Below are 27,992 nucleotides of genomic sequence, written 5' to 3'. Positions count from 1 at the left end.
CATATTCTGTGACCTACTAAGGCCACGTGGCTGAGCATGTCACTTATCATACACTCTTCCCTCAACTAACCCTCAGAATGAAGCAGGGTTTCTTACTAGACTTTGAGAATAGACTTGTTTTGAGAGTAGGTACTTGGTGCAGAGTTTTCCTTTGAAAAGATAAAAAACATAGACCAAGTTCGCCACAGAATAAATCTTTAGACTGACTTCCTCATCACTACAAATCCAGCACTTGTTCTAAAAAAGAGCTTTATTAGAGATATAATTCACATATCATAAAATTCACTATCCTGGCATTTAATTCACTGGCTTTTGGAATGCATCCAGCATAGTCTCTGGTTTCAAAGTGAGCACAAAGGAGCTAGACCGACTTGGGTGTTTGAGGGATGAGCATGGGCAAGTTCTTTGGTCCCTGTGAGACTCTTACTTCTGTAAAACGGAGATCACCTTCCTTGCTTCATAGGGTTGTTATTGGGAAAAATAGTTCTGTGAAGCACTTGTGAAATACAGCCTTTGTCACACAGTAAGCCCTCAATAAATATCAGCTGTTGTCACTATTTATTCTAGAGAAAAAATTGTCTGCCAAAGTTTCTGTATAAGACACAATAGCAGCCAACCAAGAATTTAAAGATGTTCTTACAGCAGGGTGGAAGGACTAATAATTGTTGAGTTTCTACCATTCATGAGGCAGTGATAAACTCCCTTCTGTAAGAAAATTTAAAACAAACCTATAGTCCTGCGAAGTAGATAGTTTTTTTTTTATTATTATTATTCATAGAGACAGAGAGAGGCAGAGACACAGGCAGAGGGAGAAGCAGGCATCATACAGAGAGCCTGATGTGGGACTCGATCCAGGGTCTCCAGGATCACGCCCTGGGCTGCAGGCAGCGCTAAACTGCTGTGCCACTGGGGCTGCCCAAAGTAGATAGTTTTAATCACACTTTAGAGAACTGAAGTTCAGACCAGTCAACTTACTTACCTAAGGTTACCGAAACTAAGTAGCAGCACTAGGGTTGAAATCTTGTTGTATCTTTCTTCCAAAGACTTAACTGTATTGCGCTTACTTTAGAAATGTGTGTCTGATGGAGGAGAAAATAATTTTTTTAAAGATTTTATTTACTTATTCATGAGAGACACAGAGAGAGAGAGACAGAGACATAGGCAGAGGGAGAAGCAGGCTCCCTGCAGGGAGCCCAATGTGGGACTCGATTCCAAGACCCTGGGATCACACCCTGAGCCAAATGCAGATGCTTAATTAAACACTGAGTCACCCAGGCGTCCCAAGAGAATTAATTTAAAGAGGTAAATTCCTACAAACCTCTAGAGGTAGGTAAATTCCCACAAACTCTTTAAGGTCCAGAAGAATAGTCATCTTAAATGAGTATCATTAAATGTATCATATGTGATACTGATATTTATATCTATAATTTCAAATGATTTCTAATAAGAACATGCAATGGTAATTAAGATTTCTAATTTTTATTACCTTATTTTAAAGCATGAAAAGTAGTCATACTCTTAAAAGGAAATTGATAAGAAAACACAATTAAAAGTTTTAAAAAGAGGGATACCTGAGTGGCTCAGTGGTTGAGTGTCTGCCTTCAGCTCAGGGCGTGATCCTGGGGTCCTGGGGTCGAGTCCTGCATCGGGCTTCCAACGTGAGGAACCTTCTCCTCCCTCTGCCTATGTCTCTGCCTCTCTCTGTGTGTCTCTCATGAATAAATAAATAGAAGCTTTTAAAAACAAAAGTTCCTGGGGTCCCGGGATCGAGTCCCACATCAGGCTCCCCGCTTAGAGCCTGCTTCTCCCTCTGCCTTTGTCTCTGCCTTTCTCTCTCTCTCTGTCTCTCATGAATAAATAAATAAAATCTTTAAAAAAATAAAAATAAATAAAAATAAAATAAATAAAATAAAAGTTTTAAAAAGAATACATCCTAAGAGAATGAATTGAATTAGCATTTTGAAAATAATAAAGTACTTTAGGTGATTCAGGATTTAAAAATGGAGAGAAGAAGAGAAATGGGTTTTCCAGAGAGGTTATTTTGATTTAAGAAAAATAAAGTATATAAATATTTTCATGTTTCTAGTGTTTCTTTTTTTAAGATTTTATTTGTTTGTTTGTTTGTTTGAGAGAGAGAAAGAGAACATGAGCAGGGAGAGTGTCAGAGAAGAAGAGAGAATCTCAAGCAGACGCCCCCCTGAGTGTGGAGCCTGATGCGGGGCTCTATTCCATGACCCTGAGATCATGACCTGAGCTAAAATCAAGAGTCGGTTGCTCAGGACACCTGGGTAGCTCAGCGGTTGGGTGGTTGCCTTCAGTTCAGGTCGTGATCCCGGGATCCAGGATCGAGTTCCACATCAGACTCCTGCGAGAGTCCTGCTTCTCCCCCTGCCTGTCTCTGCCTTTCTTTCTCTGTCTCTGTCTCTGTCTCTCATGAATAAATAAATCTTTAAAAAAAAAAAAAAAGAGTCAGTTGCTCAATCAACTGAGCCACCCAGGTGCCCCCATGTTTCTAGTGTTTCTTAAATGTCAATATAGTAGATTACTAGTTACTGAAATGTAGCCTCTATTACACACAGATTTTCCTTTATTTTTTATTTTATTTAGGGCATCTGGGTGGCTCAGTGATTGAGCATCTGCCTTTGGCTTAGGGCATGATCCTGGAGTCCCGGGATCGAGTCCCACATCAGGCTCCCTGCATGGAGCCTGCTTCTCCCTCTGCCTATGTCTCTGCCTCCTTTTCTGTGTCTCTCATGAATGAATAAATAAAATCTCTAAAAAAAATAAAGATTTTATTTAATTATTTGAGAGAAAGAAAGCAAGAGAGAGAGAGAGATCACAAGCAGAGGGAGAAGGGCATAGGGAGAAAGAGAAGCAAATTCCCTGCCAAGCAGGGAGCCCGATGTGGGACTCGATTCCAGAATCCTGGGATCATGATCTAACCTGAAGGCAGATGCTTATGCGACTGAGACACACAGGCACCCTCTTTTTTTTCCTTTTTAATCAAGCTACCTTGGTACTGTAACCTCCTGAGGGCTGAGTACATGTCTTATTTTTTTTTTTAAGATTTTTTACTTATTTATTCATGAGACACAGAGAGAGAGAGGCAGAGACATAGGCAAAGGGAGAAGCAGGCTCCATGCAGGGAGCCCAATATGGGACTCAATCCCAGAACCCCGAGATCATGCCCTGAGCCAAAGGCAGACACTCAACTGCCGAGCCATCCAAGCATCCCCAGAGTACAAGTCTTAATCACCTTTGAACTCCCAGAGTCAGATGCAACATTGATTTCGGCTCCCCCTCATTGCTGATGAGGGGCAGAAGGAGGAACCTCTTTAAAATTATGTAGCTATGGGCAGCCCGGGTGGCTCAGTAGTTTAGCGCTGCCTTCAGCCCAGGGCCTGATCCTGGAGACCCGGGATCGAGTCCCACATGGGGCTCCCTGCACCTTCTCCCTCTGCCTGTGTCTCTGCCTCTCTCTCTCTCTCTCTCTCTCTGTCTTATGAATAAATAAATAAAATATTTAACAATAAATAAGTAAATAAATTTAAGAAAATTATGTAGCTATCTGGAGGAAGAGTTCTCATCAGTCTATTTCCTTTACTCCAAACGTCATTAATGTTAATCTCTAGGAGACAAAAGTTAAAGAGGAGCATTTACTTTGAGGAAAACTCTGAGAAAGTAACAATAATCCAGAATAACAAGAATACCAAACATTCTAAAATAGTGCTGTCCAACAGAACTTTATACGATGATGGGAATACTCTGTGTATGCTGTCTGACAGTAATCACTAGTCCCCTGTGATTCTGGAGTACTTGAAATGTGACTAGTGCAGCTGAGGGAAGGTGATTTTTAATTTTGTTTAAGTAATTTCAGATAGCCACATATGGCCACTTGCTACCTCATCGGACATTTTGTAGTTCTAGCAAAAACATTGAGTATTCTAATATGTTCTCCTTTGATTTTGAGTATATATTTTAGTATGTCCCAACAGTCACAGGTGGAATTTTTTTTTTTAATTTTTAAGGTTTATCATACAGTGGACTTCCATGATTTCATGCAGACTTGTGTTTCTTTTTAAAAGCAAAACAAAACAATTTCCAATAGGAATTAGTCCTATCCTTGCTTACACAAATGATGCCCCCAGTGCTGCCATACTCAGGACATCTGTCAGATGTTTTAAGAAATGATGATGTAGCCCTCTGTCCTGGATTCTGTATGCTATCTTGGTAATAGTAGAAAGAGTTTCTTTGCTACATTTTTTTTTAAAGATTTTATTTATTTGAGAGGGAGAGAGCACGAGTGGTGGGAGGAGGAAAGGGAGAGGGAGAAGCAGACTCCCCGCTAAGGAGGGTGCCTGACACAAGGCTTGATCCCAGAACCCAGGGATCATGACCTAAGCCAAAGGCAGATGCTTAACCCACTGAACCACCCAGGTGCCCCATAATGTCTCCTTTTTAAACCTCTTCCATAAATGAATCCTTTGTAACTAGCGTGTATGCTCTTTGTATAACCAGTCCTATTGTACTTTATTCTCTGAAAATCTTAAAACTCAAATATTTAAAAATCACCCTAGCTAGTATTTTGATAACTGATTTTTACTAAACAACACAATCATAAAGATTAGATTATGGTTCTGTAGTATTTCAAAACTTGTAAAGCCTTTCCAAATGCAGTTTAGTAGTTAGAATTTAATAGACTATTTTAATAAAATAAATTCATAAAAAGACAAGTTTAAGGAGGAGGATAATTTTCCCAGTGTAACGTGGGGGTTAGAATCAGGATCTGTAGACACTGCATAGACTGGAATTCCCAACATGCCCCACCACTTACTAGCTGTGCAACCCTAACCAAGCACTCAATCTCTTTAAACTTTAGTTTCAATCTATAAAGTAAGGATACCTCATAGAGAACTCAGGGGAAACTGACAAGCTAATATGTGTAAAGTTCTTAGCGTCTGAAACATGGGACTCAATCAGGGACACTGGGTGGCTCAGCAATTGAGCGTCTGCCTTCAGCTCAGGGCGTGACCCCGGAGTCCTGGGACCGAGTCCCACGTCGGGCTCCCTGTATGGAGCCTACCTCTCCCTCTGACTGTGTCTCTGCCTCTCATTCTGTGTCACTCATGAATAAATAAATAAAATCTTGAAAAAAAAAAAAAAAAGAATCAATCAACATTAGTATTTGTCACTGGTGCCATATACAGTTGTGCAGGAGAGCAGGTTGGAGCTAAAATCTTGACTCTTCCACTTACCAAGCCATCTGCTCTGACACTGGCTACAGAACAAAGGGGCATTCTATCTAATGTTCTCAAATCATTTACCTGTAGAGTGGTGTCCACTCCACTGGTACCCTTTTCCAAATCACACAAGGCTAGTTGAAGCCCTGGTCATGGTTGATGCCTCCCCATTACCACCACCAAGTCAGGAGATTGTAAAAAGATCTAGATTTAGGCTTCTAAATTCCAGACTTCTGACTCCAGATTTAGTTGTTTTTCTATAATACGCTTTGGCCTTTCTATGTTCTCAAATGAAGGATGCCTATGAAAGTGTTTTGTGTGGAATAAAAATGTTACGTAAATGTTAACTGCTATTTTAATTTTCCATTACTCATAAAGGTACCATCTTAGTTCTTATATGACTCAAAAGGATATAATATGTATTCAGGAAAAATAAAATATGGTGGTATTAAGATTTATTTCTACCACTAGTGAGCGGAGACAAAAGCATCCATAGATGGTTACGCTAATGAAGCAGGTGTGTTAACAAAGCTTTATTGAAGTAAGAGGCTAGAATGACAGAGGACAGGTGGTCTGGGTGTGAAAAACCTGCTGTTACCACCAGGATGTCATGTGACAGGAGCAACTTTTCTCTTTGGCAGCAGACAGGGATCTTGTTCTAGCACTTGTCAATTCTCTGCTAAGAAAAAGATACCATAAAACACAAAATATTCATTCTACTCCCCCCAAAAAAACATCATCTTTAAAGTGCAACAAGTTGAATTCACTTCATAAGTTTGTTTAAAACCTTTAGTTAAGGGGTGCCTGGGTGGTTCTGCAGGTTAAGCGTCTGCCTCTGGCTTGGGTCATAGTCTCAGGGTCCTGGGATGAAGCCCCACATCGGGCTCCCTGTTCAGTAAGGAGTCTGCTTCTCTCTCTCCCTCTGCTCCTCTCCCCTGCCCATGCTTGAGCTCTCTCTTTCTCTGTCAAATAAATAAAATCTTAAAAAAAAAAAAAAAAAAAAAACCTTTAGTTAAATTCATGGAGTTCCATTAAGCATGTTTAAAATTGTGCTTCCAAAGTCAGACTCCAAGGGATGTTTTGCAATTTATGGTTTTGCTCGAACTAGGAGTATTTACTAGTAGAAGAATCCTTCCTGGGCAGCCCGGGTGGCTCAGCGGTTTAGCCCTGCCTTCAGCCCAGGGCCTGATCCTGGAGACCCCGGATGGAGTCCCACGTCAGGCTCCCTGCATGGAGCCTGCTTTTCCCTCTACCTGTGTCTCTGCCTCTCTCTCTCTCTCTCTCTCATGAATAAATAAATAAAATCTTAAAAAAAAAAAAAAGAATCCTTGAGAATCCTCCTTGGAGGTCTTAAAATTGAAGAGTTTGAGAAATGCTCTAGTCTTGCACTGTCACTACAGTTGCTACTAGCCACATGTGGCTACAGAACACTTGAAATGAGGCTAGTATGCATTGAGATGTGCTATGAGTGTAAAAAACACCAGATATACGAAGCAAACCCCTCCCTCCAAATCTATATCTCATTAATAATTTTTATATCATTTACGTGTTGAAATGGTAATATTTTAGATACACTCAGCTAAGTAAAAAATATTGTTAAAATTAATTTTACCTGTTCCCTTTTATCTTTCCAGTGTTGCTATAAGGAAATTTAAAATTACAAATGTGGCTTACATTATATTTCTTTTAGTCAGTGCTTCTCTGGACAGTGTGTAGACTTGTGTAGCCATATTTATTAGATTTTAAAATCAAAATCATTGCTACCTAAGTAATAACAAGAATGCTTTGAGGATATGGGAATTATGCTATTATTTTAAAATCCCAATTACTATAGTGGAGCAAAGTATCGCTGAAGCTCCCCAAACAATGCTACACTGCCAGGAAAATGTTTCTTTGCTGTGTCATTGCCATGAGACTAAATGAAAGTTTAAAATAATACATCTTAGATGAAATAATTATGCTATTTTTTTTTTTTTTTTTGGAAATTGAAGCAGGAAAGAGAAACTGGTACCTATAATGTTATACAATAAAAAACAAATTTTCTGTAATTTATTATCTAACTATATCAACAGTAACTACAGAAACAGACTTTTCAGTTAAAAATTACTACTTTGGGGCAGCCCGGGTGGCTCAGCAGTTTAGCGCCGCCTTCAGCCCAGGGCCTGATCCTGGAGGCCCCGGGATCGAGTCCCATGTTGGGTTCCCTGCATGGAGCCTGCTTCTCCCTCTGCCTGTGTCTCTGCCTCTCTTTCTCTATATGTCTCTCATGAATAAATAAATAAAATCTTTAAACATAAATAAATAAAAAATAAATTGCTACTTTGGTTCATTTCAGATGAACTTGTTTTTATCAGCCATGAGACAAAGAGTCACCTTAAAGAATCAGGTTTAGATTGCAGCCACAGCTGAGCCCTGAGAAGTGAAATGCGTAGCTTTATGTTGTGCACAGCACCATCTGTTGGACAAATCTGTTAACAAATTTGAAAAATTCTGGAGGAAAAAGTAAAAATTGAAGTTAACCAAATCAAGATTGTGTTATGGTGAGGGGCGAGGCGGGGTGCATACCAAATACTGTCAGGTAAACCATAACAAAATACTGACTTTTGGTCTGTGACCCTAAAACTCGTTTTAAATCAGTTGCATACCCTCACGACATTTGCAGAAGGAAAGGAAACCGTACTAGCCGACAAATGAGAACGAGACCAAAGCAAATGCACATTGATGATGCTGAGTTTATAGATGTCTGTGTATATGGATTTGCCAGCATTTACGTGTCTTTATGAAACATTAGTGGGGGGACGCCTAGGTGGCTCAGTGGTTGAGCATCTGCCTTTGGCTCAGGGTGTGATCCCGAATCCGGATTGAGTGCCACATTTGGCTCCTTGGATCCTGCTTCTCCTGCCACTGCCTATGTCTCTGCCTCTCTCTGTGTCTCTCATGAATAAATAAATAAAATCTTTAAAAAAAAGAAAAGAAAAGAAACATTAGTGGGCCAAAACAATGACGTCAGACACCCTGACACATATGTCAGACCCAATGGTACTCAGCCCTCTGGGGACAGGGAAGCAAGTCTGGGAGTTTGGGTGTAAGCCTTTATTACCTTCAGTGTGGATGTGGACTGAGGACAGTGTGCCAGACACGAAGTCTAGGCCTCCTGGAGTTCTGTACCTTTCTGTCTCTGCTGGACATGCTGTGTTACTGATTTACGGTGTTCAGCTTTAAAACATTATATATGATCCTAATTTTGAGCACAGGATTATATTATTTGTTTTTGCCTGGGTATAGTACTAATGACTTAAACAAAAGGTTGAAGAAAGTGAAATAATGGAGCTAAATGCCTGAAAGCTATGCTTTTTTCTTTACATAAGTGGAAAAGTAAGCAAATATGGAAGAACATTTTCCTGGAAAAACTTACATAGAGAAACAGATGCAAAGAATATAAGGTTTATGCAATCCTCGAGAAAAACCTTAGAATGATGGTTCTGACATGACCAGACATCCGCTCCCTAACTTTTCTTCCAGAAAGTCTTCCCTAAACCCTAGACTAAGTGAGATCCACCTGGTAAATATGTCCACAGCACCTGACCTATCTTCTTCTGTAACAAGCAACTTTGAACTTCGCTGTCTTCCTTGATGTACTGTCCCTGTGGACAGGGCCCGGCTCCAACTCACTGACAGCCATATGCCTAATGCATGTAACAGCACTTGGCACAGTATTGTCATCTCAAAATGCTGAATGAATGGAAACATGAATGCTTTGTACCCAGGCATATGTCCCCACTTTAAAAAAAAAAAAGATTTTATTTACTTACTTGAAAAAGAGAGAGCACGAGCAGGGGGAAGGACAGAGGGAGAAGCAGGCTCCCCGCTGAGCAAGGAGCCTGATGTGGGGCTCAGTTCCAGGACTCCAGGATCATGATCTGAGCTGAAGGTAGATGCTTAACTGACTGAGCCACCCAGGTGCCCCAGAAAGCAACAACCAGATGAGGAGATGAGATCTGGTTGGCAAGAGAAAGGGCAAATAATGATTAGAAATCCATTTAAAAATTAATTTTTAAAAATATAATTATCAGAAATTATATGGATTGCTAAAACTGGAGGGGAAAACAAGTAGATACATCATTGTTTCTAGACATCCTTCATCATTAGAACTCAATGCATTATACAAATCTAAATAACAGGGAAGATCCTTAACTTGCATAAAAATGTAAAATCATGCTCATCCAGACAGATATAAAGCAGAAGCCAGAAATGAATAAGATTACGAGTTAAATTACTAAAATTGTAGGGGCACCTGGATGGCTCAGTTGGTTGAGTAACCAACCCTTGGTTTCAGCTCAGGTCATAATTTCAGGGTCCTGGGATTGAGCCCTGTGAGGGGCTCTGCACTCAGCTGCACTCAGTCTGCTTGGGATTCTCTCTACCCCCCACCCTTCCCCCTGCTCTCTCTCTCCCTCTCAAATAAATAAATTAAATTAAATAGTTTTTAAAAATTACCAAAATTGTAGATGTGCATGAGACCTCTCTGCACTCTGCAACTCATGAATCCATAATTATTTCAAAATAAAAATCAAACAAAATTCAAAAGTTTTCTATTATGTTTTACATTGAGGAAGAAGCGTCAAGTTGTATCATTTATTTGTTTTTTTCCCTACAACATCTTGGATAGGCTTATTACAAAAGTTGCATATTCAGATGAAGCTGAACTTGAATTCCAAGAGGATGAATGTCTATAATTTTCTGAAATATTTGAGTGAATATATTACACATGGTCTATTGTTCCATATAGCCTATAGCTAGAGTTGAATGATATAGATATCTTTTATTTCCTTCATTTCTCCCAATTTAGCTATAAATTCCTGTATTTAATTTTCTGTAATTGGTAAAACTTTCTTTGAAAAATGGGGTTAGGGGATCCCTGGGTGGCTCAGCGGTTTAGCGCCTGCCTTTGGCCCAGGGCGAGATCCTGGAGTCCTGGGATCGAGTCCCACATTGGGCTCCCTGCATGGAGCCTGCTTCTACCTCTTCCTGTGTCTCTGCCTCTCTCTCTCTCTCTCTCTCTCTCTCTCTCTCTCGCTATGTCTACATGAATAAATAAATAAATAAATAAATATTTTTTAAAAAAAGAAAAAAAAGAAAAATGGGGTGAAATTAAAATAATAGCAATTAAGATTTACACACTGTAAAGATACAGAGATAATGTAATGTGGGGTTGTTTTGTTTTTTAAATCCAACCCTAGATCTGCCACTGTTTGGTTTCCTGGTTCTCTCTTCCTCCCTCCAACGCTGTGTGACCTTGAAAAGAATATGTAACCTAAATTATTATTTGAAAAGAACTGTGCAGGTGGTTTTCTATCACTTATCCACCCCTGAGGAAGCTTTTCTTATCTTAATCTTATAGACAGGGAACATAAGGTTCAGAGGTCAGGAACTTGTCCAAAGTCTAAGCTCCCTGGTTGAAAGTTGGATTTGAACCTAAGGCACCTGACTCCACTGACTTCCCACAGACCCAGACTAACTAGCTTGCCCTTTTGAATTCTAACATTCTAGGACTCCACTCCCCCCTACCTTCATATCAAATATTCCATTTTAGAGGAGCAAGCTGAGCAGACTATTCACCTGACTAGAAATTAAACTGTCGTTATAGGAATCGTCCTTTGTGAAAACTTGAGGTTATGTTCTTTCTGTAGACTATTCACGCTCAAACCTGATCTTCACACTTACAACCTTCAGAAAACAAATCTGCAATAGGAAAAAGAATCGTGGTCCCACCTGACCAAGTTACTGAGACATTTAATCATGTGTAGGTTAGAGTGAGGCAAAACTAATCAAGGATGATGATTTGAAAGCTTTGAGATTAACTCATTTAGTGAGAACATGATTTCAATCCTGCTATTTATGCTTCACTGTATTATGATCTCCATAGCCATTTATATTTGCAAAGCGTGTTTTTTATTCTCATTGCTCTGTTGCAAAGTCTCAGTTACAGAGAGAACTGTCCCACTTTTTACAAATAAAGAAACCAAATGAGTTGCAAGGTGCTTAAGAAATTTATCATTAATCAGTGAGGTAAGAAAGCTGTAGAATGTTAGCTTCCATTTCTTGCGCAGCAGAAAGTACCACTATAATCAGGGCTCTCTGCTCGTAGAGTGGGCCAGTAAGAAGCCATGTCACCTTCTGGACCAGGGTATCTGCATATCTATCCGATACTCATCCGCTTATCAGTCACCACCCCTGTGCCAGGTAGCCTGCAAGGACACTGTGCTAAATTGTGGTTGGAGTTCGTGTCTCTGTGATGCCTCCTTCTGTCCCCACTCCCCTTTGTCCCTAGACCTAGGTTATAAGCTCTAAAGCAGACAAGTCACTTTGGCCAAGTCACTTCCCTGAACTTTAGACACCCTCTTTACCAAATGCTATGTGGGCCACCCAGGCATCCCAGGAATTTCTCTTATAAACACATGGACATCATAAGGTTTACTGTGGATCGAAAAGAAGAAAGATAAGAGCCACTTTTCTACATACAATTAGGAAATACTATTAAAAGAACAAGAATAACCAGTCTCCACTACTACATATATTATAAAGCAAGATTTAAAGAATTATATAGTTATTCGGTACAAAAAGTGTGAGTCTCATTTCCCAATTACAGTAGCTCACCTGACACAAAGTAGACATTCAAGAAGTATAAATTTTAACATTCTTCCTCACCAAAACTGTTTCAGGATGTACCTTTCTTTTCCCTTTAGTCTTATTTTTTGTGAAAACTTGATTAGTAACATTAAACACACAGAAAGAGGGGGATTCAGGGTCCTCTCATTAGTCTACAGCATTATCAATCACCCCTAAATGTAAGCAGCTCTCTATTTTATGTCATTTTCTCCTGTAATTCTATAGCTAGAGAGTGGTCTAGTAAATTCTTTTAAAAAGCAAAGCCATTTAAAACTAATATATATTATTGCCTCGTAAGCTTCTCTCCTCATACTAAGCCATCCTCGAGATGTTTTTCATAGGATCTGATTGTCATATTTTAATAATGTGGGTTCTGAGTTTTTAAGGACAGACACTGGGTGAGAGTCTGTTAAGACTTTGCTTCCCACATATATCAAGTCATAAAGTCGCCTGAATTGAGTGTGAAAAGTAGCTTTTCAGGTGCCACCTCTGGCCTACCAACTCAGAATCTCCACAAGGCAAGCCTAGGAATCTGTGCCTTTAATAGATGTTACTGGTGTGCTTATGATCTAGCTAGTTTGGGGCACACACAAGCTGGGTTCTCTGTAGTATGACTAGGACACGGGCGTCATATTTGTAGATTATTTTGTTGGGTTTATCTGTGTAAAGGGTGGGAACAAAGCAAAGATTCTTGGTAATATATTCCAACTTCTCTGACCTAAGTAATAGACCATTTTAAAATCTAAAGACAAATAAATTCAGTCCTGGAAAGAATATTGACATTATTCATTTTTGCATTAACAGACTTTATCACTATTTGCCTGGAAATCTGACTTTTCTGGCACACCTTCATAGTTTGCAACACAGAAATTTCAGAAGAGTTTTATATTCTCTTAAGTTTTTGACACCCTTTGCATAAACATCCATTAAGTATTTCTCTCTCTTTTTTTAAAGAATTTGTTTATTTATTCATGAGAGACACAGAGAGAGGGGTAAAGACATAGGCAGAGGGAGAAGCAGGCTCTTTGAGGGGACTTCGATTCCAGGATTCTGGGATCACACCCTGAGCCAAAGGCCACTGAGTCACCCAGGCATCCCAGGAATTTCTCTTACAAACACATGGACATCAAAAGGTTTACTGTGTATCGAAAAGAAGAAAGATAAGAGCCACTTTTCTACATACAATTAGGAAATACTATTAAAAGAACAACAATAACCAGTCTCTACTACTACATATATTTTAAAGCAAGATTTAAAGAATTATATAGTTATTTGGTACACAAAGTGTGAGTCTCACTTCCCAATGATGTCTTTGTTCAGTGGATACTAGTTGAATACCTGCAGTGTGCCAGGTCTCAATATCAAACATCATTTAATTTAGTGTAATTTCACTGTGATTACTTCACAACTTATGAAAAGAAAAATCTAATTTTAATACACATTAAAAGCTTATTCAAATTATAAGTAGAATAAAAAGCCTTATGATAAGGTACTCAAAATGGTCAATGTGGCCACAAGTTAGGGCTCACTGTACAAAGTGTGGACAGCTTTCCTCCCCCCTAGAAACTCCCCTAATCAGCTGGGGCTTCAGTTACCTGTTTTCAAACAGTTGGCTCAGATCATTTCATTACTGTATTTCAGTTTCCTATTTTTAAAGCAATAAAAAGAGGGGGGAAAAAACATGCTTGAGATGCCTGGGTGGCTCAGCAGTTGAGCGTCTGCCTTTGGCTCAGGGCGTGATTCTGGGATCGAGTCCCACATCGGGCTCATCGTGGGGACCCTGCTTCTCCCTCTACCTGTGTCTCTGCCTCTCTGTGTCTCTCATGAATAATTAAATAAAATCTTTAAAAAGGTGCTTGACTTTAATCTACATTAAAATATTAATAACCTGCTATATTATTATTTTTATGTATATATTATTAAATAGTAGTATTAGTACCCATGTAATAATATGCAAGCACACAGTCATTATAATATATATTATAATTTTCCTCTTCTTTCCCCCTCCACTAAATTTTATGTAAATTATATGAATCTATACATATGCATATAAAGATGTGATTAATTGATTGTCATCACATTTTTGCAATGTTTCCATTTCATACAGCTTGGACAGCTACATATTAAAATTTGTACTTCTATTCCATTCTTCTTACTGCATAGTATTCCATAGTATGAATATATCATAATTTATTTAGCCTTTGTCCTATATAATGACCAGTAAGATCTTGTGATAGATTTTCAGGTCATAAGAATTCCATAGTAATTTTACTGACTGGCTTACACTTCGTGCTCTTGCCTCCTTATGTTTACCTTCCATCTACACCATTTGCTGTCTTACTTATACAGCCATCCCAATGTGTAAGAGCCTAGCCTTCAACTACACCTCTTAAAGAAATTATGCTGCTTTTTATAAACCAATACTTAAGTATTTTTTGTAGTTTTTACACTTGTATTGACTTTTATTCTCAGAAAAAAAAATCTGGAAATATTTTAAGTACACATAGAAACAGAATATAACCTGGTTGAGGGAAGATCTCTCTTCCCCATTTCATCATGCAGGGGGCCTGGGAATCTGAGTAACTCAAGAAGTGTATATGTGTATGATCCTGTTTAAAGAATGGTGCATGGGGATTGCAATGTCTGAAATGTACACAATAGTTGTTTCTTTGGGTTGAGGATTATCTTTAAAATATCTGTTAATAAAATACCTGGTAAAAAGGGCACCTGGGTGGCTCAGTCAATTGAGTGTCTGACTCTTGATTTTGGCTCAGATTGTGATCTCCTTGTTTGTGGAATCGAGCCCTGCGTGGAGCCCCTTGGCGGGCTCCGTGCTTATCGGGGAGTCTGCTTAAGATTCTCTCCCTCTCCCTCCATCCCTCCTCCTGCTTATGTGCTCTTTCTCCTTCTCTCTCACTCAAATAAATAAATAAATCTTTAAAAACATACCTGTTAAAATACAACATTGAAGGCCAAATATTATGCAAGTTTTAATGGTGACAGAGAAATTGCTAGAAGCTTTAAAACAGTGTGGGAATGACATGGTGTCCCAGAACCACTGGCAAATCCAAAAAGACGTTAGAAGTCAAGTGTTGAGTTAGAGCCCTGAGCTTCTCCATTTACCACTCATCTGCTGCATCTGAGATGGACATGCTCTCTTTATATCTGGGGTGGCTTTAATGGTTTGTCAAAGGCAATATAGCAGAGGTGTGGCCTAGCTCTTCCTAGTCCACCACTATTACAGTTTCCAGGAGTGATATGGCTGTCTCCCTCTTAACTCCTCACAAATGTACATGCACATATCTGCAACACACACAAACAGCTAAGAAGTGGGTATTGCCCCAAGTCCCCCAAAAGGTGCCTCACTGTCCCTGGTAGGTCCAGACCAATCTTAAGTAAACTCTGCACTCACAGGATACACAGCTTGTTACATGCAGAGTCAGGAAATCTGTCTTGTCTGAAGGATGTAATTTCATGGCAGTCTTCTTAAATTGCTTGCACTATGTGGCATCCTAAGCTATTTCTAAAGGAGAACATAATCACAAGTTTGAGGCTGAGGTTAAAAAAAAAATGTTTTGCCACAGCTGATGGGCTGTATGGCACCTGAAACAAATGATCAGAATTCTCTCAGTTGCAGCATGAATTATGAACCCTGGGAACTCAAACTTTTTAAAAGAAGTCAAACTATGGGAAGGGAAATATATCCGCTCTGTATGGAAAACTTGTATTTCATCAGTTGCTGAATAGGTGAAAACTTCCCCCAGAATATTCTCCTGAGCAAACTCTTTGGCTCCTTCCTGTCTTTCTTTATTAACCCTTTTAAAAAGAAGTTATTTGCCTTTATTTTCTTTTATATTCTTTCGTTAGAAACTCAATATTTGGTTTTAGAGCAGAGGAGAAGCAGATGGTCAGGAAGCAAAACGAACCAAATTCCAGTTCGATTTTGGCCTGAGTGGAACCTTGTTTCTCCTATTTGTCTATTAATTTCATGTTCCCACTTCAGAGTTTGATGGTTAATCTAGAAAATGAGAAGGTGTCATTGATCCAATTATCTAACCATCCATCTTACTGTTCTATAAATTTCTATTCGGAATAAGCCATGATCTCATTCCTGTGATGAAGGAGGCAGACATGCTCATAGGTGGAAAATAGGAGGACATGTGCTGTATGTATCAGAGGTATAAAGAGAGGGCTATGTGAGTAAAAACAAAAACAAAACCAACACCCCTCCCTGAAGCCTGGGAACTTTCCCTTTAATTTGTAACAAAACCACCCCAACTATGTAAACCCAAAGGTAGTACTTACTGCCCACTGTCTTCTAACCTTCTCACCTCCAACCCCATCTCCCATCCCTCTGAAGTGACCAGTTGTTTTTTTTTTTTTTTTTTGAAGTGACCAGTTGTTAATGGCTAGGATGCTTCTTCCACAAACTCCTCTTATAAAAGTACACAAACATGCAGATTACATTTTTTCCTAAAAAGGATCACTTATATGCTTTATATCAATCCATCACTACCAGCTTGGCTCCCTCCTTCCCTTGCATCTCTCACCTACTGTCTCTCCCCAACCCCTCCACCCCCATTCTCTCTCTCTCTTTTTTTTTTTTTTTTTTTTTTAAGATTTTATTTATTCATGAGAGACAGAGAGACAGAGAGGGACTCGATTCCAGGTCTCCAGGATCAGGCCCTGGGCTGAAGGTGGAGCTAACCCACTGAGCCACCTGGGCTGCACTGCCCCCATTCTCTTGATTGTTTTATGGCAACATTTTAATTTTTTTAAGTAGTTAAGTCTCTTGTCCAGCAGTAATTTCTATTTATATATAATAAAATGTAGTGATTTAGCTCTGTTCTGCCAAACAGATTTTCAGTTATGTCAATGCCATTCTAAATATGCCTTCTTTCCCCCACTGATTTGAAGTTTAAATATATGACTTTCATTTAAATACATTATATGTAGTATATAAAAGTAGACATCACATATATAGCATATATATGTATATACATATATAAATTTAAATCTATTTCTTGTTCTCTGTTCTTATCCCCCTGACCTATTTTTCTAATTATATATGTATATGTACATATATATCTTGTATTTTATATGTCTCTCCATATAACTTTTATTATGATACTTCTAGATAAGTTTTAAAATCTTATAAAATACATTCTCTTTCACAAACCTATTTTTCCAAAATATGCTGGGCTCGTCTCAAATATTTATTACTTCATATGATTTCAAATATCATCTATTTCAGCTAAACCTACCAGTATTATGCATAAAATCTGGCTTTTGAAGGAAGACCCATCTGGCTGCACTGTAGGGGATGAATTGGAGAAGGAAGAGGCGAGTGACAGGGAGATGGGTAGAAGGTGACTCAGTGATCCAGGCAAGCCAAATGAGGGCTTGAACAGGGGGTGGCAGGAGGACAAGCCATTGCCACAGTGGAATCAGCTGGACTTCGACCTTTAGAGGTGAAGTACCAACGAAAATGAGTCAAACTATTAGACAGGAGGACTAGACAAATTATAAACCCTTTACCAGAGTTAGGACAAGGGGAGAGAAGTAAGTTTGGAAATGGACAGAAGGGAAGATGTGTCCAGTTGTGGACAGGTTGAGTTTGATGCATGAGAGCTATCGGTGGGTAACAGAAATTGGTGATGACAATATTAATCGTTTGGGATATTTAAAAATATCTTAAAGAGGTTTTTTTCAAATAAAGTTCTAGAGCCTTTAAGACATACACACTTTCTTGTGAGGCCCTGTTTTTTTCTGATTCATTCCTACTTTGGCAGTTTGAGGGCAGATTATTGTAAACAGTCACAGAATGAAATATCTCTTCTTAAAGAGTAGAGCTCTGTGCATATGAGGTAAAATTTTAGTTTTTGAAAATGTCCCTCTTCAGTAGAAATATTTTTCTACAAATACTTTGTATGTGAATAGCTTTATAATATCTTTACATTATTTTTAAAGTCACTATCCCTTTCTCTCCATCATAGAAATTCTCTTTAGACTACTAGATAGAAGTAATTTTACCTATCAAAATTACACATCAGTTTATCTTAAAGTATTCATGTCAATAGGCTTATTCTTATGGTTTTTTCATTCATTTGTCTTTTCAGAACTTGACAGCCCAGAAGAACTAGGGAAAAAGCGCATCTGCAGGATTATCACAAAGGACTTCCCCCAGTATTTTGCAGTGGTTTCAAGGATTAAGCAGGAAAGCAACCAGATTGGTCCTGAAGGCGGAATTCTGAGCAGCACCACTGTACCCCTCGTCCAGGCTTCTTTCCCAGAGGGTGCTTTAACCAAAAGAATTCGAGTTGGCCTCCAGGTAATGTTTGCAAAATGTTGTTTCTTTGGTACATGTACAGAGTGTGTGAGGATGCTTCGCTTAGAAAACAGTCGATGTAATTCATCCTAATGACAGTGCTAATCAAAGCACTAGGCCATTTTAGGGAATCATCAACCTATTTCAAATGAAAAGCATGAAGTATAAAGTGAACTTGGTGGCTTATTAAATAAGATATGTATTTTAGGGTTTTTCTTTTAAAAGTATTTCTTGGTTTCTGATGAAAGATGGTTTTGTTAACCATAGGTTACTGGTCTTGGTATGTGGAGTGACAAGAGCAGCAGAGAGCAAATACACCATTAAAGAAACAAACCATATTTGACTTGGTTTATAATGTACCATTTCATAAAAATCCGTAATAGGGAAACATGCAAGCTTTCAGATTTTGATTTAAGTAGATCATAAATACCAGGTTTTATCCAAACCAGTTGGAATTTGTTTTATTTGGAAGGCTAACTGAAAATCTTGACGAGAGTCATCTTTCTTATATTTATTTGTTTCAGTTAGACCTATTGAAAAAGGAAAATAATAAGGACAGTAATTTAATTTGTGTCAATTAATATAGTAATTAATAATTTAATGGCAGTTTCATGTTCTTCTCATGAGGTTTTTTTTAGAGTCAACTGCTCTAAGTGCTGGGAAGGCCTTCAGTAACCACTTGAGCTAAGGAGATGGCCTTATATTTCAGCGACATGAAATTCCCTTCAGTTGCCTCCCATATTGAGTATTTTACCAAATAGCGAAGAAGCCAAAAGGAAGACCTTAGGTTTGGTAGTCTAGAATAGAAATCTTAACTTACTTAACTCTGAAAACCTTGATTTTTACCTGGGCACAAATTGCCTAGATTTACTGGATGTTCTGCATAGGTTTAAAATATACTAGACATGGGACTTCTGGGTGGCTCAGTCAGTTAAGCATCTGCCTTCAGCTCAGGTCATGATCCCAGGGCGCTGGGATCCAGCCCCATGTCCTTGGGCACCCTGCTCAGTAGGGAGCCTGTTTCTCACTCTCCCTCAACAGCTCCCCCTGCTTGAGTGGGCTCTCTCTCAAATACATAAATAATACCTTTAAATATAAATATACTACACTCAATATTTGCTGACCTTTACTTTGGATTAGACTGAAAGGCTTCTCCGCTGTGAGATCTGATTCCCTGTCAGAGGCTCACATCGTCCATATTCTGTTGAAGAAATAAACCAACTAGTTTCTGCTACAGTGTTAGGTTATATTGTTTCCTTTTTTGCATTTTCCTGAAATAGTGAAAAAGGATTAAGAAGAAAAACTTTGGCAGGGGTGGTGTGTGTGTGTCTGTTTTTGGTTTTTCCCTCCTCACTTAAAAAGTCATTTCCCAATGAGAGAAAAACGTTAACATCCATCTAAGGTCCTCTTCCTGTCTTTAGGCTCAGCCTGTTCCAGATGAAATTGTGAAAAAGATCCTTGGAAACAAAGCCACCTTTAGCCCAATTGTCACTGTGGAACCGAGAAGAAGGAAGTTCCATAAACCTATCACAATGAGCATTCCGGTGCCCCCGCCCTCCGGTGAAGGGGGAGTCAACGGGTACCAGGGGGACAACACGCCCAATCTGCGCCTGCTCTGCAGCATTACAGGTGTGGTTAACTCGTTGCTGTACTTGCTATTGGTGCTACTAGCACTTGCAGTGATTCTGTATGAAGATATGAAGCCTTTGAAACAGCCATGCTAACTTCCTAAGAGTAGAAATCAAACAAACAAGCATTTTACTTGTCCCTTGTCCATCAGCTCATCTGTATTATCCCTGCACCTTTCTTTAAGATGCTGAGATCATGACTCATTTAAAATTCAGTGTTATCATTTTCCCTGCTATTAGTGTGATATTAATAATAATGCTCTTTTAAGATTATTGAGATAGTATTGAATCTACTAGAGCATCTAGGTAATTTCTCGGGGACCTAGACAGAGATGCCGGACCTAGCAACACCCTTAGACTACAGAAAATTGGACGACTTTGGATAAAACAGAGCCCCCACAGAGTAGAGGGCTGAGTGGGGACTCAATTCCTAAGTATAATCCACTAGGTTAAATCTGCAGGGTTAGGAGAATGCATTTTGTGATAAGCACCTGGAATCCAGAGCGCAGTTCACTTGATCAACCTAATAGGATTTTTCACAGAAAGTCCTAGGTTAACATAGGTTATTTGTTTTTATGAGTAGTTTTAATGGAGGATTCCTTTTTTTACCTTGGAAAATTAAATGACAAAATTAATTAAATTAAATTACAAAATCAGCTGCTTCTTAACTTTCTTGATAGTTCTTGTCTTTTAAAAAAATATGTATAACATAGGAAGTTATTGTCTCTGAACAACAAATCTCTGCACTTATAAATTGCACTCACAAAATGCACTTCAGATCCCGTGGTTGCCCCACATTTAAACCATTCATTAGTAGCCAGATAAACCAAAAAGTAATTTTTAAAAAACTATAATATCTTACAAGGAGATCTCTGTAAGGCAGTAAAGGCACAGAAGGAGAGGAGAGAGGAAAACCACCTTTAGTGCCTGCCATTAATTGAACCTGCTCAAGTTTCTAGTTCCCGGCTGCAAAGGAAGAGCAAGTTGATGATGAAGATTTTACAAGGAGCGTCTCTCATGATAACGTCAACGTATCTGCCCTTGTTTTCTCAGGGGGCACCTCACCTGCTCAGTGGGAAGACATCACTGGAACTACTCCCCTGACATTCATCAAGGATTGTGTCTCTTTTACAACCAATGTTTCAGCCAGGTATGGAAAGAAAGGATTCCAAAAAGCCCTAAGGAATTAGTTTTATTATCTTTTGGAAAGTGAAAGTTTTTGTGCTCAATACTAGTATGATTATTTTTTTAATTTTTATGGCGCAGTTGGGCTGAACTCAGAAATTTAAAATGGAGTGGCACAAGTCATCCAGTTCTCTTGAGCAAGGGGCTATATGGTGCTAGATCTGCTTCTTCTAGTTCTTAGCAACCTATTAATGTTGATTGTTAAGGAGATCTGGCCCCATTTACTAAAGGAGGACAGCCATTTGTCTTTAATTGTTATGCTTTCAAAGAAAAAATACTGATAGAATTCCCATTTCTCTCCTTTTATCTTCCATAAAATGCTTGCTCCTGTCCAATGTAAAGTGAGAGATTAAACTCTTACGTAGGACTAGAAAGGAAGGCTAATCATGGCTAAGTATAAGGGCAAGGGGACAGAATCTTATGGGAAGGAGAAGAGAGAAAAAAATCCTTAGCATTTCCTCAGCAAAATTATAACAAATAATAAACATAGGCCTTCTGTAAACATCTTTGCTGTTTCTTTAAATGAACGAGGCAATGTTTGGGTGTAATACCCTTATATGCTCTGATTTTTTAAGATTTGGCTTTTAAATCACCTCACTTTCATAATTCTGTTTTGTTTTTGTTTTTCTCAGATTTTGGCTTGCAGACTGCCATCAAGTTTTAGAAACTGTGGGGTTAGCCACACAACTGTACAGAGAATTAATATGTGTTCCATATATGGCCAAGTTTGTTGTTTTTGCCAAAATGAATGATCCTGTAGAATCCTCCCTGCGCTGTTTCTGCATGACAGATGACAAAGTCGACAAAACTTTAGAACAGCAAGAGAACTTTGAGGAAGTTGCAAGAAGCAAAGATATTGAGGTACCTTGTTGACGACAAGTCGATCCCATTACATTCCCCAGATATGGGGTTTTATTTTGAGCTGGTAATAGCACTCACTGGAAGTATCGAGCACATTCTTGATTTCAGGTTTTGATTTAGATTTTTAATATACATTTATTCTCAAATTATTTTATGTGTCTTCAAGGCTATCTTGATTAAAATATAGTACTAATGCATCTCCATCATGGTCTGCATTCTCTGTGGTGACTTGAGTTGTCTTATTTTTATGGTCACTCTCTTTAGCACATTATCATGATTTTCCTTTTTCAAACCCAGTGAAAGTATCTGAGTTTAAAACAAAAAAAAACCCTTCAAAGTCTGTATGAAGAAGTGATGTCAGCACTTTCTCAAACATGTCTGAAGTTGCTAGAATAGAACTGGATGCATAATTCTGTCTCGTACATGTGCATGATTCGTTTTCCAATCACAGTCGTTGAATTATGAGCCAACAGAATTATTTTTGTGGCAAATAACACCATAGAATTTCCTAATAAGGAGACAAATGTGACATAGAAATATGTCAATCTTTTAATATTATGTGACTTAAAAATCTCAAAATTCTGGGCAACCTGTGGGGACTCCTCTCACTCCTGAGAGCTTTCTCTGTATCTTTACTCAATAAACTTCTATCCCTTTACAAAAAAAAATCTCAAAATTCTTTCAACCTAAATTAACATTAAATTATGTATTTCTTTTACTCTAAAAGGTTCTGGAAGGAAAACCTATTTATGTTGATTGTTATGGAAATCTGGCCCCACTTACCAAAGGAGGACAGCAACTTGTTTTTAACTTTTATGCTTTCAAAGAAAATAGACTGCCATTTTCCATCAAGGTAAATCATCAACAGAGACTCTGAATTTTTTTTTTAAATGCTCTTAGAGAATAAAAGGGAAAGTCTAATGATTTATTGCGTTTGAAATATCCCACCAAACTTGAATTCAGAGGAATAAGGTCAGATTTTGTCCTACATCTCCCCGAGTGTACTTTTGAGCTGGGAATGCTTTATAATTAGTAAAAAAGAGTCTTTACCTTTGAAACATCTAAATGATCATTCATGTTCAAGCAAAGGTTCATAGGACCAAACAATCTAGAATAATAATAAAATGCATCATATCTGATTAATGCTCAGTAATCAAATAATGGATGAAATCCAAAGTCACTATTTAAGTTCCATCTTCATTTCTGATGGAGCCCAAGGGCATTCTGGAGAGACCGGCTTCTTCCTCAGAGAACAGAAGAGCACGGGACGGCTGTTTAGTGTTATTATTATTTGCTGTTACTATTATTGCTAAAAGTAAGGCCTTAGGAAAAAGAAATTGTTGGACAGGAAGAAAATGCATATAATCCAGACTTTATAGCATATTGCTAGGGTAAAACAAGCAGACAGAACAGTGTTGGGTCTCATCTAGGAATCAGGCACTCTACATCCTACTGAGTTCACAGGTGTCCACCGTGGTTGATCTATGATAGTTACCATCATCTTTTCCCTTTACTTTGCCTGCCTCTTGAAGGGCTCCGTAACATAAATATGTTTAACTCTTGTACAGACTGGAATCCTCAGAAAAGTTTCTATAACTGTCAACCACCTAAATTCTTCTAGATTAGAGACACCAGCCAAGAGCCCTGTGGTCGTCTGTCTTTTCTGAAAGAACCAAAGACAACAAAAGGACTGCCTCAAACAGCTGTTTGCAACTTAAATATCACTCTGCCAGCGCATAAAAAGGTATCTTTTAATACTGTTTTATTGTAACTCTTCCCCTGGTCTTGAAGAAGTGGGCCCTTGGTATGCAATTAAGGAATGCTTTGTAACATGATTAAAGTTCTTGATACTCAAGTTTTATTAGTCTCTTTGTGTAGATTAAGTCTTGTTACTGTGGTGTCACATTCTTATGGTTTGTATGATGGAGTCCTCTGTATATTGCTTCTGCTTCTGCTGGTAGCTCATAGATTTTTATGCTTTCGAATAACGTCACACATTGATTTGCCATGGATGTACAGTTCTTGATATTTTGTGTTGGCTTCTTTTGATTTGCTTTGCTTTCTTGATTCAGCTTGCATTTTGTGCTCCCTACTCAGTCCTTTTCATATCCTGATATTCTTTTCCCTGCTGTCCATTATAATATTCCTTGTCTCTGCAATGCATCTTGGAACCAAAAGGAGACAGAGTCAGATCAAGATGATGAGGTAATATGAACACTTCTGCTTTTACTCTATCAAAGGTAGAACAGAAATTAAATCTGTAGACAAGAAGTTGCAGAGGGCTAACGTGTGGGAAACGTATTATATATTTGCAGATCGTAGCCTAAGTGAGGTAAAGGGTATACATTTTTCTTAAAGAATGGTTTACTCTTCCTCCACGTATATATAAGATACTTCAGGGCATTCAGTAATATAATCCAGCTAATGATTTAAAAAGAGGAACTAACGTTCTTTCGACATTTTAAAGTGTGTAGCTTGGCATGTATAAATATACATTTGTTCATACTTTCACCTAGTATCCACTCTGTGTGACATTTAAATCAAGATCATGAGTAACATGAAATTTTATTGTATAAATCAGGTTGTTTTATGTCATACAAAATATGTGTTCCATGGCTACTGTTAGGTATTTAGTATTCTATGTAAAGAAAATCATCTTGGCCATTTTTAAGGGTATAGTGGTTGGTTCTGTGTGGCTTTGAATGAATTTTTCCTTACAAAGGCATCTCCTAGTATTTCTCCAAGTTATAGGATAATTGGATTTTTAAAACTCACACCTCAGTACGAATAAATAGAATCCTTATTTCTAATAAAACCATTAACCCTTTTTTTAACTACACCTATACTTTATTCCTTTTAACACATAGAAACAACAGCAGTAATTGGAATGATACACCCTGTGCCCTTTCTCCTTGAATGTACTCACATAGAGTGACTGTACATTGTGATATATGTGCTTTCAATACGAATGAATTTGGGGAGATTTATTGCTCAGCATCAGCAGTCTCTGTATCGCTCGTCTTGTATTTGTAGTTCCCTGTAGTCTGCTGTGTTGGTGCTCTTACACTGGCTAAATGATGGTGATTTGGTTGAGACATTGGGGTGGGGTTGTAGACTCACAATAGGAAGTTAACATTTTCATGAGGAAAATCCACCTGAAGAAAAATAAATGAAGTATCCACATGCCATCCTACAAAATGTTTCAAAACCATGAAAATATCACAAGAAAGTTGTACATAGTCTCTTTTTTCTTTTTCCTTTTCAGGCCGAGAAAGCAGATAGACGACAGAGCTTTGCATCTTTAGCTTTACGTAAGCGCTACAGCTACTTGACTGAGCCTGGAATGAGTGAGTTTTCTAACACATTTACTAATCTACGTGGACTTTTATAAGAAGAGGCATTTTTTCTATACAAACTGAATTTGGGGGTCATTTGAAAACCCAGTGGCAAAAGAAAAATTGCCTGCAATGAAATCTAAATGATACTTTGTACATAGTTGACGATATGAAGTACAAACACCCTTAGGTCATAACTTCAAAACCGTTTTTTTTAATTACCTCTTTTTAAAATTAGAAACATCTACTCCTTACTTGTACCCTGTTATCACTGTGACTGTTAACTATGCTAGGAGATAACATACCAATGTTGCTTTAAATCTATGCTCAAAAGAGAAAATATTTATTTTTATAGATGTAGGATGGTAGAATGATAAAGTAACTTTGATTGTCATCTCATTTTTTCTTAATATAGGTAGATCATTATATCTTAGTCCTGATTCTCCTTCTTCCCAGTTTGCAAGAATTAGATTTTCCTACCATCTTGAGGTAGCACTTCTATACTGATTCCTTATTTCCTCCTTCCTCTCTCCCCACCCTCACCCCCACCCCCACCCCGGCCCTATATTTAACACCAGTTCCAAGGCTAGTCTTCACTAGACTGGCTAAGTCCTTTCCTTCTCTCAGTGATTGTTTTGGTTCATTGTTAGCTGGCTTACAAGTATTAAGGTATAAATCCACTCAGTCATGTTCATTCATCTGTCTCCCTCCCCACATCATCCTTTCCCGTTCCTTCAGCCCTCCAGAGAATCCCTCCACCAACAGGAGCTAAGAATGCTGAGAGCAGCACTGTGTTTGGCCCATTGGAAGAGGATTTTTTACAAAAATTATTGTTAAGTTAGCAAACAATTTCTAGCTGTTTTCCTCTACTCAGTTAACTTGCGTTCAGGGAAGATAGGAAATTTACCAGTAAGAGCCACAACTTTGGCTCTATCAGAAAGAGCCACCTTTCCTGAATTCTTATTTCTGTGGGCTGAGATAGCATATTAAATGTGCAGCAGGAAGACTCCACTACTTAGCTTAGATGGTCTCAGCATAATCTTCTGGAGTCTAGCTCCTTGACTACTAAAGGAAGCTTTTATATTCAGACACAAAATGGAGAGCATGAGGGAAATGAAATGCTACCACACTCATGAATGTTCTTCTGGATCTCAGTTTTTGCCTCTAGCATAAATGTCTAAATCCTTCCAAAACCAGAAGGGCTAAGATGAACTCCTATTATGCTACAAAGCAGGGACAGTATATGTATATAACTAGGTAGTTTTTCAATACAACTAAATTTCCTACACAGAAATTTTCTTTGGAATACTGATTTTGGCCCAGAGCTAAGACTCTCAGGGGGTCGGTCATGGGGACTCCTTTTTTTTTTTTTTTAAGATTTTATTTATTCATGAAAGACACAGAGAGAGAGAGAGAGAGAGGCAGAGACATAGGCAGAGGGAGAAACAGGCTCCACGCTGGAAGCTTGATGTGGGACTCGATCCCAGGACTCCAGGATTATGCCCTGGGCCAAAGGCAGATGCTCAACTGTTGAGTCAATCAGGTGTCCCAAGGTTGAGACTCCTAAATAATATTCTTAAGAGTTGGACAGGCTCCGTGGCCAGTTCTTTTAGGTCCAAGTACCCCTGGCAGGTGAACTCCCATATGATTCTGGTCCCTAAAGTATTTGAGGGTTATTTGAATTTAAGGTGAGGTCTGTGCTAAGTCAAGTAAATTTTTCCCACTTGTGAAAGTATTGTTATTTTTTAGTTAGCTTCTGAAAGTATTGTTATTTTTTAGTTAGCTTCTGTTATGGTATGATAGGTGGCTTATCTTCCTTGACTTTTGATAGAAGGAAGAGGGTACTTTTCTCTATTTTATGAAAGGAAGCATAATGGTGGTAAACAGAGGAATGGAAAGGACTAAGATGGGACTGTTAAGAAAGCTAAGGAAAGGCCGTGGCACCTGAATTGGTCTTAGAACTCCAAGTAATGCAGCTTTTCCCTCAGTACCCTGTCCCTTCAAATAAGACCTCCTCCCCACCCCCACCCCCAAATTAAAGAAAGAGTCTGGTATAGAGCCTGACATCCAGAACCTCCCAGAAATTTTCTTTATTATAAAGGGCATCTCAAAGTATGTGTCATTAAAGCACGCAATGTGTAACCGATCAGTAAATTGGCTGCTTCATGAGAAGTATAAAACCATACAATGTGGCTCAGAAGAACTTCTTTGCTTGATAGAGCCAGCCTTCAGTGGTGAAGGAGAGATTCTTTGCCAGTTTCTCGTAGTTATAAAAATAAATTCTCTTGAGACATTGGACTGAGCCCAAGTCACTAAATTGAAGGAATCCCCAAACCTTCCATTTGCAGTGTGGTGTTTCCAAGAGTTAAGCAATGTAATATTGAGAATTATGACTAGGAGGGGTAACTAATGGGTGAGTTTTTCCTCAGTTCTTCCATATTTCTTTAGAATAATATGTAAGCCTAGAAGAGGACATGTTCTGAATGTTTGAATTTAAATGTACACTAGGAATGAAAATCTTCACCCTTGTGGGAGTAGCTGCTAATCCAAGGACTGGATTATAGCAATGGCCCGGGCACAGCATGAAGAGGAGCATAAAAGATGAAGCAGATTCTCATTTCCTCTTCGCGTGTCACTATTATTCTGCACCAGTGCTTTCTGGGAGCGAAACTGTACTCAACTTTGACATAGACCATTAGCCCTTGACAGGCATTCCAAATCTCTGTGACCAACTCGGTTTGTTTGG

At 38.6% G+C, this 27,992-nt stretch overlaps 1 protein-coding gene across 14 annotated transcripts in view; it reads left to right on the top strand.

Annotated features, from left to right (window-relative positions):
* The window catches only part of ANK3 (ankyrin 3), a 673,376-nt gene that overhangs the window by 599,162 nt on the left and 46,222 nt on the right, over window positions 1-27,992 (top strand). For 9 of the 14 annotated variants that reach the window (XM_049108953.1, XM_049108954.1, XM_035715395.2 and 6 more), the window contains 8 exons: window positions 18,029-18,240; window positions 19,659-19,866; window positions 20,919-21,015; window positions 21,683-21,911; window positions 22,639-22,764; window positions 23,533-23,655; window positions 24,090-24,116; window positions 25,177-25,258. In XM_049108953.1, the coding sequence (XP_048964910.1) occupies window positions 18,029-18,240; window positions 19,659-19,866; window positions 20,919-21,015; window positions 21,683-21,911; window positions 22,639-22,764; window positions 23,533-23,655; window positions 24,090-24,116; window positions 25,177-25,258 (1,104 nt within the window). The remainder of the gene's footprint in view (window positions 1-18,028; window positions 18,241-19,658; window positions 19,867-20,918; window positions 21,016-21,682; window positions 21,912-22,638; window positions 22,765-23,532; window positions 23,656-24,089; window positions 24,117-25,176; window positions 25,259-27,992) is intronic. The other 5 variants (XM_035715406.2, XM_025435278.3, XM_025435279.3 and 2 more) reach the window with 3 other exon arrangements.

Source organism: Canis lupus, chromosome 4 (assembly GCF_003254725.2).
Source record: "Canis lupus dingo isolate Sandy chromosome 4, ASM325472v2, whole genome shotgun sequence".
Taxonomy (NCBI): domain Eukaryota; kingdom Metazoa; phylum Chordata; class Mammalia; order Carnivora; family Canidae; genus Canis; species Canis lupus.
This window is presented reverse-complemented; position numbering and strand designations above follow the sequence as displayed.